Source organism: Mustelus asterias, chromosome 2 (assembly GCF_964213995.1).
Source record: "Mustelus asterias chromosome 2, sMusAst1.hap1.1, whole genome shotgun sequence".
Classification (NCBI taxonomy): Eukaryota; Metazoa; Chordata; class Chondrichthyes; order Carcharhiniformes; family Triakidae; genus Mustelus; species Mustelus asterias.
In genome coordinates this window covers 101873266-101886930 of record NC_135802.1, presented here as the reverse complement: position 1 = coordinate 101886930, position 13665 = coordinate 101873266, and the positions used below count along the sequence as shown (strand labels likewise).

The following is a 13665-nucleotide window of genomic DNA, read 5'->3' as shown; positions in this document are numbered from 1 at the left end:
TTTATTTCACTTTACTGTCACCGCTGTTCTGTTTGGCAGTTTAAAAGGTTCACACATAGTTTGCCCTGCTTGCTTTATGTAATTTCTGAAGGGACTGACCTCTGTCTGCTTTTTCTCCTGCTCACTCAATTTGCGCTAGAAACCGAAGAATGGATCTAAACCACATTGGGTATGTTTTTGGTATTTTATAATGGGTTATTTCAGAAGTATGAAGAAAGACAAATGTATGGATTATATTCCATTTCTCTCCATTGTTTCCCACAAGCACAATTTTTTTTTAACTGACTTTCAATTGAAATTGAAGAAATAATGTAATAGGGGACAGTGATGCATTTTAAGGCCGATGTTTGAAACTTAGTTGGGTCCATGTTACTGCTGCACCCCAAATACTTGAAAATGTATTCTGGATTATCATTTAATTTGTGTTTTGAATCTAAATGCAGCAATTTCCTGGGATTACTTTTAAGTCATGAAGAATTTGCACATCTTTAACTTAATTTTAATTTCTATATATAAAATTCCTACCAGAGGCCTAAAATAAATCTGTGTTCTTCATTTATTAATGTTAACAAATCACTTGATTTGAACTGCAGCCCTTCAGTAGCTTTTTGCAGTAATCTGTGCAAAGTTGATATTATTTAAATTCAATGCTACAGAAAGCTGTACAGTGCCTTTTCTCTCTTTGAAAGGTAAGTAGCTTATCATTGTCTTGTTGACAGCTGGCTCATTTTTAACAGTTTTCTAAATTCTATTACAATTGTCTGTCAAATCTTTACATAGAACAAACCACTGATTTCTGTTTAATATATACTTGTAATTTTTTGAAAATTTGTGAAGCTTTGTGGTTTTCAATTTTGTTCAGCAGTTTGTTTACAATGACAATTTTTGTGCAAATACATTTTGGTTCATATAGGGTTATGATTATTTAATAGATATGGGTTCAATTATAGTACATACACTCGTGTCAAAGTTTTGTTCAGGCCCAACAGTGCAGCATACTGCATTATACAATGATGCGTCATTCAAATCTGACATTAAATTAACCCTGCCTGCTCGCACAAAAAGCACTATTCAAAAAAAGAACAATGCACTTTCCTTGATGCCCCAGTCAACATCTATCAGTTGATCAAATCCACCAAGGACTGATTAACTGATCACTCTCTTCCTGTGATGACATTTTGCTGTGTACAACTTGGCTGCTTTGTTTACCTGCCTAACACTGCTGAGGATGTGATTGATGCCATATGTATGAGAGTTGTTTTATTTCTTCTATTTCATTCTCCTACAGAAATTTTGATTTGATTTATTATTGTCACACGTATTAACATACAGTGAAAAGTATTGTTTCTTGCGCACTATAAGATATTCATAGAGAAGGAAACGAGAGAATGCAGAATGTAGTGTTACAGTCATAGCTAGGGTGTAGAGAAAGATCAACTTAATGCAAGGTAAGTCCATTCAAAAGTCAGCAGGAAAGAAGACGCTGTTCTGGGGTCAGTTGGTATGTGACCGTAGACTTTTATATCTTTTTCCTGATGGAAGAAGGTGGAAGGGAGAATGTTCGGGGTGCGTGGGGCCCTTAATTATGCTGGCTGCTTTGCCGAGGCAGCGGCAAGTGTAGACAGAGTCAATGGATGGAAGGCTGTTTGCGCGATGGATTGGGCTACATTCGCGACCTTTTATAGTTCCTTGCGGTCTTGGAGCGGGAGCCATACCAAGCTATGATACAACCAGAAATAATGCTTTCTTTGGTGCATCTGTAAAAGTTGGTGAGAGTCGTAGCTGACACGCCAAATTTCCTTAGTCTTCTGAGAAAGTAGAGGCGTTGGTGGGCTAATTTATTCCATGAGCAGGTGAAAAATAAAGCATTTTAAAAATGTTTTTATTTGGACAGACTGGTTGATAGAGCACCGTAATAAAATCTCATTCCAGACTGACAGTTTTATCCAGGTGTGCCTGTTGTTGTAGATGGATCTGTTCATTGGGGGAATTCTTAAGAGACAGACCATATAAATGCCAATAAAATAATTTTCCAGACTAAACTCTAAATGCAGCTGCATGTATTGAAACAAATATAATTTAATAGCCTGTAAAACTAACAGGTCAGCAACTATTCCAATACTTCACTTTTTACCTTCCTCTTAAACGCTACACCTCTTGGCTTTGTCTTTTCTACTAGCCTCACAGGGGTAAGAGAAGGAATACTTTGATTCTTAGAGGTGCATCCATTTGATTTATTTACAGAATGACATGTTTCAGCTAATCAAAAATAGCATTGAAAGGAAAAAAAACAGAAGGGGATACTTTATTCAATGGACATTCTAAAAATATTTGTGTAAACCCTCTCCTCACAAATGGGTTGACTATATTCATGGTACTCCTGATCGAGATTAACATTTTTGCTTTAGCGCAAGTGGCAATTCCTTTTATTAAGGAGAATAAGATGGTTTGGGCTGAAGATATTACATAGGAAATATGGCACAGACATGGATCATTTTGGCCCAACCAGTCCATGCTGGCGCTAATGCTCCACTTAAGCCTTTTTTTATTCATCTAAATCTATTGTTATAAAACTATTCCCTTCTCCCTTATATACTTGTCTAGCTTGAATGTATTTATGCTATTCACTTCATGCACTTACTATGGTAGCGAGTTCCACATTCTCACAACTCTGGGTAAAGAAGTGTCTCCTGAATTCTCTTGTAGAACTCTTGGTGACATTCTGATGTTTCCTTTGAGCTCTTCCCTACAAGTAGAATCATTCTGTATCCACTCTATAAAAAAAGTTTCATACTTTTAAACATCCCTATGAAGACTCGTCTACTGGGGTAGTTTGGGCTGAGGTTAGAAACAGGAAAGGAGAGGTCACCCTGTTGGGAGTTTTTTTATAGACCTCCGAAAGGTTCCAGAGACGTAGAGGAAAGGATTGCAAAGATGATTCTGGATAGGAGCGAAAGTAACAGGGTAGTTGTTATGGGGGACTTTAACTTTACAAATATTGACTGGAAAAGCTATAGTTTGAGTACTTTAGCGGGGTCAGTTTTTGTCCAATGTGTGCAGGAAGGCTTCCTGACACAGTATGTAGATAGACCAACAAGAGGTGAGGCCACATTGGATTTGGTACTGGGTAATGAACCAGGCCAGGTGTTAGATTTGGAGGTAGGTGAGCACTTTGGTGATAGTGACCACAATTTGATTACGTTTACCTTAGCAATGGAAAGGGATAGGTATATTCTAAAGGGCAAGAGTTATAGCTAGGGGAAAGGAAATTATGATGCGATTAGGCGAGATTCAGGTGGCATAGGTTGGGGAAGGAAACTGCAGGGAATGGGCACAATTGTAATGTGGAGCTTGTTCAAGGAACAGCTACTATGCGTCCTCGATAAATATGTACCTATCAGGCAGGGAGGAAGCAGTCGTGTGAGGGAACCGTGGTTTACTAAAGAGGTTGAATCTCGTGAAGAGGAAGAAGGAGACTTATGCTAAGATGAGACGTGAAGGCTCAGTTAGGGCGCTTGAGAGTTACAAATTAGCCAGGAAGGACCTAAAGAAAGAGTTAAGAAGAGCCAGGAGGGGACATGAGAAGTCTTTGGCAGGTAGGATCAAGGAAAACCCTAAAGCTTTCGATAGGTATGTCAGGAGTAAAAGAATGACTAGGGTAAGATTAGGGCCAGTCAAGGACAGTAGGGGGAAGTTGTGCGTGGAGTCTGAAGAGATAGGAGAGGCACTAATTGAATATTTTTCGTCGGTATTCACACAGGAGAGGGACAGTGTTGTCGAGGGGAGTACTGAGATGCAGGCTGTTGGACTGGACGGGATTGAGGTTCATAAGGAGGAGATGTTAGCAATTCTGGAAAGGGTAAAAATAGATAAGTCCCCTGGGCCGGATGGGATTTATCCTAGGATTCTCTGGGAGGCTAGAGAGGAGATTGCAGAGCCTTTGGCTTTGATCTTTGTGTCGTCATTGTCTATAGGAACAGTGCCAGAAGACTGGAGGATGGCAAATGTTGTCCCCTTGTTCAAGAAGGGGAGTAGGGACAACCCTGGTAATTATAGACTGGTGAGCCTGCCTTCTGTTGTGGGCAAAGTTTTGGAAAGGATTATAAGAGATAGGATTTATAATCATCTAGAAAGGAATAATTTGATTAGGGATAGTCAGCACGGTTTTGAGAAGGTGACCAAAGAGGTGGAAGATGGTAAAGCGGTTGATGTGGTGTATATGGATTTCAGCAAAGCGTTTGATAAGGTTCCTCATGGTAAGCTATTGCAGAAAATACGGACACATAGGATTGAAGGTGATTTAGTGGTTAGGATCAGGAAAAGGCTAGCTGTAAGAAAACAGAGGGTGGTGGTTGTTGGGAAATGTTCGTCCTGGAGTTCAGTTACTAGTGGCACCTTGAGTCAGTATCACTTTATGGAACTGCATTTTTAATTTATCCCAGTTTGTTGATTTAGTTTATTTGGTTGACACACACACACACACACACACACACACACACCTCATTAAAGAAAATTTGCTGCTTCATATTCTCAGCATTCTAAAGTTCTTTACAGATATATTATTTTTGAGGTACAGTTATCTAGGCAAACACAACAGCCAACTTGTGCACTGCAGTGTGTTAATAATTGTAGTTATATAGTGTTGAGTTTCCAATAGCATTTATGCATTCATTTATTGAACTATTTTTGGGGTGTTACATTCTCTTTAAGAATTTTTAGACTGTTCAATAATCATTTCAGCTCTGGCACCTAAAATTTAACTGTTTTAGGAATAACAAAAGTGACACAGTTCTTCCTTCCTTAATGTTTTCCATTTTGAGCTCCCTTCCTGATTAGTGCAGCTTCAGCAAATCCAGGTATTTGCCTTTTGAATACGTCTTCAATAAAATATGACTGTGTATTGATATTTGCAAGAATAAGAGATCAGAACTACAAAAGTTTAAAAAATGGTACATTTTCAAAAAATGCTTTGCTTTTGCATCCTATAATGTCATTTTGCAATGACCCCTTGCAAATGTCGCATCCAATATATAACGTTGTCCTTTATAATCCTTTGTAGGAAGCACAAAGAATGCTTGAAGTCGCAGAAAGCGGGACAGTGCAGCTTCCCTTAGAGGGTGGCAACATTCTGAAGATTCCTGTAAAAAGTATTAAGTACAGGTACAGTATGGTATTCATGGAGTGGATGGAAATGAAAAGAGTTCTAAATTAATGCTCATACTGAGAAGAAACAGAAGCTTGCTCATTGCATTCACATGGTTAAATGTGAAAAATATTTTCCACCTTCTTGCATTGCTAATCTGCCCCTCAAAATTGTTGTAAAATCATAGCTATAAATGTGCAACTTTTTCATTTTTTTGGGAAATAGTAATTTTTTAAAAATCCCCATGGTCATAAAACCTGATAATTCTAAAAAATTGTGCGTTACTTCAGCTGAGAGTTCTTGTGATAAAATGGTTGATTCTAATGATTCATGGAAGCGATTTAAAAATTTGTTTCACCAAGAAAAGCAATTTTGAGTAACTGCCTTGGGTTATTATTGGGCGGGGATCCTGGATTCAGGATTCAATCCTGGACCGGGGAGCGGCGCGGGCTTGGAGGGCCGAAGGGCCTGTTCCTGTGCTGTATTGTTCTTTGTTCTTTGCCTGATTTGCATATTAATTATTTATTGGTTCAAATCTCTGCATAAACTGTCGACTGGGTCATGTGGATCTGTCTGCTTTGTTTCAAACTTACCATAGGGTTTTTTTCTTACATATGTCTGGGTTGGAGTATTCACTTTTCCACAATGGCGCTGATTTTATTCTTTAATTGATTCTGTTACATATTTTCAGCCCTACTTATTGTTCCTGTCCCGTTTCTTTTTGCTTGCATTGCCTAGTACAATCTATGATTAAATGTACTACTTTTACAGAAAAAAGCAACATAAATCTGATGAGTGGTGTAGTGTGCATAAAGTTAAATTAGTAATAATCTATGGTAATAAAAAACCTGGATCTATCACACTGTTGACACTTGAAATATCAAGCCACCAATTTTCTTCTTGGGGCAAAAATGGGACAGAAGATCAACAAACAACACAGATTTTGTCTTATTTTCCAATCAAAGCCAAATTCTGAGCAGTGTTGGGACAGTTATCTTTACTGCCTGTGTCCCCCTACGCCTTGTCCTCACCTTCTGGTACATCTGGAGATATTCCTGGACTACTCAAGAAATTCCACCAAATATGTCATTCTTAAGAAACATGGAGCATATAAAATAGGAGTAGAAGCAGGCCATTCATCCCATCGAACCTGCTCCGCCATTCAACATGATCATGAAATCTCAATGCCAGTGTCCTGCACTCTCCTCATACCCCTTGATATCTTTAGTGTTTAGAAATCTATTTCTTTCTTAAATACATTCAGTGATGTGGTCTCCATAGCTCTATGTGGTAGAGAATTCCACAGGTTCACCACCATCTGAATGAAGATATTTCTCCTTGCCTCAGTCCTAAATGGCCTACCTCTTATTCTGAGACAGTGACCCCTTGTTCTGAAATCCTATCCCCAGCCAGCAAAAACATTCCTGCATCCAGTCTGTCCAGCCCTGTCAGGACTTTGTTTCAATGAGAGCCCTCTCATTCTTCTAAACTCTAGTGGGTACAGGCCTAGTCAACTGAATCTCCCCTCATATGACAATTCTGTCATCCTAGGAATTAGTCTGCTGAACCATCGCTGCACTCCTTCTACTGCAAGTATATCTTTTCTTGGGTGAGGAGACCAAAACTGCTCATAATATCCATGTGGTCTGACCAAGGTGCTGTCCAGCTGCAGTAAGGCATCCTTGCTCCTGTACTTAAATCATTTTCAGTGAAGACGGACATACTATTTGCCTTTATAACTGCTTACTGCAAAAGGTCCTGCAGAAACCAAATACGTGGTATTTTACAGTGCCACAAAAGATTTGAATGGTGATTGATCCCAGTGGGGTAAATTGCTGTTTGATTCAAAGACTGCCAATGAAATAGCAAGACCTGTGCAGATCAGCGGTACTGAGTAGATGGATGCTGCACCCGATAGGATCCCTACCTTGAGATTTGGCAAGGCCAAAACAGTGGGTTGTTTTATTTAGAGCATTTTTAATTGTTTTAGAATATTGTGAATTGTCTTGGCTGCCCTATAGAAGTTGTCACAGCTGTCAAAATGTGAGCACGGTTTTCGGAGCAGGTTGTTGGACTTGGATTGCGTTGAAGCCCCTCTGCTCCTGGACTGCCTCCCCTCAGATGAATAGCATATTTGAAGCTACTTCATAGATGCATGTCTGATGAACTGAATTGGGTCATTTTTGAGAAAGCTACAGCAACTGTGCTCCAGCATGAAATTCTTTCAAGAAATTGGGGTGGATGGCACAAATATATTTTTTTTATTGTTTGTAGTATTGACCATGTTAGATATAAGTTTAGTATTGTTTAAATAACTGGTGGCAATAGCATAACAGTATTGCTTTTTGATGCAAAAAAGGTTCAGACTTGACATTTCTAAAAGATAAATGACAGCTAAATTAAACTAATCTTTTCATGGTACGTGCGCTGTGCATTAAGTGTAAAATCGTACAGCTTTATGTTGTTTTATTGGAACAATTCTGAGTGTACATGCAACAGTTATAAACCTTTGATAAACAGTATGCGTGCAGAATTATATAAATTGGGCAAGAGCTGAATGACAAGGTGAAGAGAAAAATGGGGCCTTAAGAATGACGTTTGTGGCCCTGCTTGTACAAAGTACTAACATATAGATATGTTTGTCCTCTAGCCCAGATGATCCTTCGGTCGTAAACATATCTGATGAAATGGCCAAAACTGCTGTGTGGAAGGCTCTTGCTGTAAATGCTGAGAATGCAAAAGTTGTAAAACTTGAAGCAAGGTAGCTTTTGTTTGAGCTTAATTACTGGCCTGATGTCTAACATAGCATTCTGACACCAATACATGCATGACAGTGGTTGCTTTTTAGAGAACTGAGCACTTGTAGTAAAAGTTAAGTGTGTTACATTAATCACTATTAAAACTGCATTCTGTATTTTAATATGCTCCACTTCCTTTCTGCATGGCACTCAAGTTAAAAGTCCAGCTCTATTATTAGGTCACTATTCTTAACTTACTAACTTTTCATGTTAAGAATTGAGCAAAGTTATGAAATATTCAATCAATTATAACAGCTTTTTAACTGGCAAGAATTATAAGATATACTGTTTTCAGCAAACACCATTTTTAGACAAGTTGTCATTTTCTTGGATCATCTCCATGCAACAGAATGGCATCTCCCACAATATCTCTGGCATTAATTTTAGAGAACATATTTTACTAATACTGTTTGGTAAGCACTATATTTAATACTATCACGTGATTAAGAATTGCTTCATGCATACCAGAGAAAAATATTGTTTATGGGTAACATATATGTCCAACTTAAAGTTCTAAAAACTGTACTTTGTAATGATACGGATATGACATTGTGACTTAAATATTTCATGTACAGTTGATGTACTGAAGCACACGGCAATTTTTGTTTTGAGTATCTGATACTGCACAAGGATTGAGGGGGGCAAATAATGGAAAAGTTAATATTTAAATGAAAGCAAATCAATTAATTTTTGCTAAATTGCTACTGTGATCATAAAGAATTCTAAATTATTAGGTACAAAAATCCCTGTCCATATTTCCTACTTCAAATTTGATAACCACTGAAGATATATTTTCAGTATTTAGAAGTATATGACCCGTAGCAATTTCTGAGCTCAAAACAGGTGATCCATTTATAAACAAGAACATATTTGCAGAGCAGACAACATGCAAAATAAATTAGGGTATCTAGGCCTATGAGTTAATGTGGGAAAAAAATGGGGTGTGTGTAATACACACCACCAACTCATTACTGTCAGAATTAGGAGCCAGGAGTAGGCAATTCCGCACCTCGAGCCTACTCCACCGCTCAAAAATATCATGGCTGATCTCATCGCAGCATCATCTCTACCTTCATACCCACCCCTCATAACCCTTCATCCCACTACTAATTAAAAACCTATCTACTTGAATTTGTTTAGTATTCTGGCATCCTCTGCACTCAGGTAGAAAATTCCACAAATTCACGAACCTTTGAGTGAAGTAATTCCATGTTATTTCTGTTTTAAATCTACCACTCCTTCACCTAAAACTATGGCCTCTTGTTCTAGAATGCCCAACAAGGGGAAATATCCCCTCTGTCTACCCTGTCAATCCGTTTTAGATTTTTACATACATCGATTAGATCTCCTCTCTCCTAAACTCTGCGAGTATAGATCTAAACATCTTAATTTCTCTTCGTAAGGCAAGTCCTTCATCTCTGGAATCAATCTCGTGACCCTTCTCTGAACCACCTCTAATGCATTTATATCCTTCAAGTAAGGGGACCAAAACTGTGCACAGTACTTCAGATGTGGTCTCACCAATGTCCTATATCATTGCAGTAGCACTTCTCTACTTTTATACTCTGTCCCTTCTCCCTGCTTGATATGTGTTTCAAGCGGAATGTTTTTAAGGAAACTGGATGTTAAGTGTTTAGAAGTATAGTTACTGGAAAAACATAAAAAGAACCTGTGAAACAATACACCAATTTATTTAATGTTCAGTCTTATGATAGTTGCTTTTAAAAGTGAAATTTCTAGAGTTGGTATTTGATTATTTTCAATACACCTTTCTTTGGCTCAATATTACAGATGGACAGTCATGCTTATAGTTGTGAAAGAGAAAGGTGAATAACCAGATGAAACTTGATCTGTATATCAAAAATAATTATCTTTATTGACTTAAATTGTACATGAATTATTGATGAAATTTAAATTAGAAAAATAGAACCATAAGTCTCAAAATTAAATACAACTTGTGCATTAAAAGGTGTGCAATGTTTAAATTTAGAGAGGTTGAGCTGATTATTGAGTTCCTGCCTTTTTTTTCTGTTATGTTTACTAGTTGACAGTGTTTGGCTGTTCACACAATATTTAGATTACCAAAGCAGAAATGCAGCAACGCATTTTCCTTTCTCCTTGTTTCAAATTTGCAGTCCTGAAAGTACAACGGATATCAAAATGAACATTGAAGAGGTGCCCCCAAGAAATGTCCTTGATGCTGAAACCTCTGTGTGAAACATACTACATCCTTATCAATCAAGAAAGACTTCTCTTTATGAAATTTACTACTTGAACCGCAATTGAACCTATGGATCCTTTGCAGGAAATGGAGACCTGTTGCTGGGTCTAATCAGTATCTCAGTCAGATTGAAACTTTTCTGACCAAGGTTGTTTCATCCTTGTACTATTTTACATTAATTGCAATGCCAGTTACGGTTTCAATCTTCTCATCTACAGGCTCAATAATTTTCAATCTGTAATTTTGGCATAGGGTTATGAAGAGTAACAAAGCAATAATCTTGTACGCAAGTTTTAAGAAAATCTGCTTCCCAGCATTTGATTTGCTTGGTGGTAAATGTCAGAAAATGATGTACTCATTGAAAACTGAAAAGTAGTACACAGTGAACATAGGTACATTGTCTATACAAAAAAGTAAAAATATGTTGCTTATTGATATTCATTATAATCCCATTGAAATGCGTAACAGTGAATAAGATTTTCAACCAAATCCTCATAAATCTATCTCCTGATTTGTTGATCCCAAAATTTTGATGCTACTGTGTAACAATGAGGTAGCGTGTGGTAACAAGTGTTTTGAAAGGATGTGATGCAAGAGCAGGTATGTAAATTAGTATTATGTACCTGAGAGGTGCGCATTTCTTGATTACACTGGTCTGTTGCTGTTACTTTATTTACAAAACGGTGTATCAGTTTTGCAATACTGATTTGAGACGATCTGCATCTGAACTGTTTACATTTAACTTTATTCAACATGATATACTGTAGGCTTTATTTAGCATTGCAGTGTGTTATATGTTTTATTTATTTATATTTACTCAAATTTACTCAAATTGCCATGCTATATGGAATATAAAAAAAAGATTTGGCTAATTTTATAAAGATTGTTGTAGTATTTTTGTCTTTGTACTTTAGATACGTAGAGTAACCACTTTCTATGGGCACTTCTGTAGTTCTAGTATTAGGTCAGTAACTCTAGAGCCATCTCAGGAATCAGGATCTTCCCACTGATCCACATTGCCATTCGTTAACACAGTTTGCGAAGTTGTTTTGTCTTCTAGATGAGATGAAACTTAAAATTTCGTTTGACCAGCCATGTTACTTTTAAGTGGGACAAGTTCATTTATCTTTAATCTAAAACACAATGCCAATGCAACACAGAATTGCATTCATCATTTGCATTCAATCATTGCAAAATAATCACCAAACAGATAGCCAAAACACAAATGGTAATATTGTGAAATGTTTGGTTTGTATCCTAATACTGGTTATATAGTTACACATATAGCAAGTTCTGCGGATACATTCAGCAGTAAATCCATTTTCTGCTATTTTATTAAATGTACAGATTGTAATCACTGTAATTGAATAATGGCGTTTGCATAATATAACAAGGGATGTGAATTATAGAAACTTATTTTAATCGAGTGTCAGTTGGTGAACTGAAGTTTTCTATTTAATTTTTTAGGTTACGCTAAAGAATAGTATTGTGTTGATACTGTTGACCGTTAGATGCTAAATACAGTATGAGATTTTAACAGTTTGAGAAACTGGTTTCTGGCAGGGACAGTTTAGTCCCATTTGTTTTTTTCTTTTAAATCTGCAGTTGATGGTAATTTTATGTCTTCCTATGTTCTGCTTATTTAATCACAGAACAAATAAAATCCCTAGTATTCATCAATTTTCATAAAATTGTCTAAGTTGAGATAATTATGGTTAAAGTTTTTATGACTATTTCTAAAGTACAGTAGTGATTTCATTTATTTTTGTAAAGAGACCCAAAACAATGTAAAAATGTTATAGCAATCCATTGTCTTAGTTTAAATGATGATATATGTGCATAACCCAGATTTTGTTTTGTTTTCTTTAAGGACAATGTCCTGTTTTCAGTTGAATATTAGAGGAAAATAACTATTTTTTGTAATGTCATAATCTGTTAATGAAAGCAATAAAGTCTCTTATTGTATTAAATATGATGATGTATGTTATTTATAAACATTTACTCAGAGACAGAATAAGGACCTAAAAGCAGTGACCTGCAACACTGTAATGACGACTTTATGAACAACGTTGCTCTTGAATTTTCAGTATTTTTATTATACCTATTTTGACATCCCAAACTAAAATTTTAAACACAAGCCTGGATTTTCACTGCCAGGGTTTCAGAGGGGGAAACCATACCAGTATATTAATTCTTCACCTGGTAACTTGATATCAGATAAGCTTAAATAAAGGGCTTCCTGTAAATCCCACTGACTGACTTCCCACTCAGAAGAGGTGGAAGTGGCAGAAAATAGATGGCAAGGTTGAGTTTAAGGAGCATCCCTTCATCTGAAAGGAAGGATCTGGGGAAGTGCAAACCTAATCTTCCTAGCTGGTACAGAAGAGTATTCTTGCTACCCAGTGTTTACAAAGGAAAGAAATACACTTTGCTCTTGCATTCTTTTTCTCAGTGGAATCCCCTTCTGTCCAGATTGGCCAGTTTAGGAACCTGCAGCAACTTCTCTTTTTGGGTCTGAGTTAGAACTGCAGTCAAATTCTGATGGTATAATTGGAACAAAACACGAAAATGCAAATGTAAAGAACTTCACTGGGTTTGGCCACCTGGTCATGGGAGCAGGTTAAATATTGCAAATGGTATGATTTTGATGGCTCCATGGTTGCCAAATTATTTTGGTCAGTTCAACTGCATGTGAATTATATTCAATCAATCAATTTCCACGCGATGGGTAGAGTCAAAATTATCTTCACTATATCAGTAACCTTATTTTCAAATTCTTGGATTAACTTTTTACTGGTTTACTACAATAGGACCCTGCATGAAGAAAACAATAAATTTTTTAAATCATCTGTTTATGCGGCCTGCTAATTGTTACAGGCGTTAATTTTGATATCTTTACACTTTGATATCTTTGTTTTCTTATTAGGAAAGAATTTGCTATTTCCTTTCTTTCCCTACTGTGCACTGAGTGCAGTTGAAAATTTAAAATGTCGTTTGAAGAAAACAAGGTAAGATGCTTAGTACCACCCCCAGACTTCAGAAGAAAATAATATAAACATTGTTGGGTGGTCTGCCTAGCCATTATTTGAACAAAGTTTATTGACAATCCTATGATGCACATAGCGCCGGATCATTGACATGAAACAGAAAATTATTGTTGCAGAATTATTCCAGAATTAGTCTGACTGTTTCAGGAGGGGTAAGGATTAGGTGAAAAATTCAAGAGATTGTAACAGATGTGTGGAGAGTTGTTTCTGCTGTTAACAAAGAACAAGAACCATTCCATTCATTTTAACATTGTTACATTTCAATTAATTTTGTCGAATAATTTATCCAAAGGATTTGAGAATTTCTACTGTGCCATAGCCGGGCCACTCCCAGAGATTAAAAAAATCAAGGACAATGGAATTAGAGGAGTGATAGCAAATTGGATTAAAAATTGATTAGGAGGGAGAAACAGTAATAGTAAAGGACAGTTTGTCACAGTAGTTCAAAGTGGGTAG

At 36.8% G+C, this 13665-nt stretch overlaps 1 protein-coding gene across 5 annotated transcripts in view; it reads left to right on the top strand.

The window, feature by feature from the left end:
- Window positions 1-12129, top strand: part of LOC144510123 (sodium bicarbonate cotransporter 3-like) — a 172477-nt gene extending 160348 nt beyond the window's left edge. For all 5 annotated transcript variants that reach the window (XM_078239486.1, XM_078239502.1, XM_078239493.1 and 2 more), the window contains 3 exons: window positions 5060-5160; window positions 7794-7904; window positions 10077-12129. In XM_078239486.1, the coding sequence (XP_078095612.1) occupies window positions 5060-5160; window positions 7794-7904; window positions 10077-10158 (294 nt within the window). In that variant the 3' untranslated portion in view covers window positions 10159-12129. The remainder of the gene's footprint in view (window positions 1-5059; window positions 5161-7793; window positions 7905-10076) is intronic.
- The last annotated feature ends 1536 nt before the right edge of the window (window positions 12130-13665 follow it).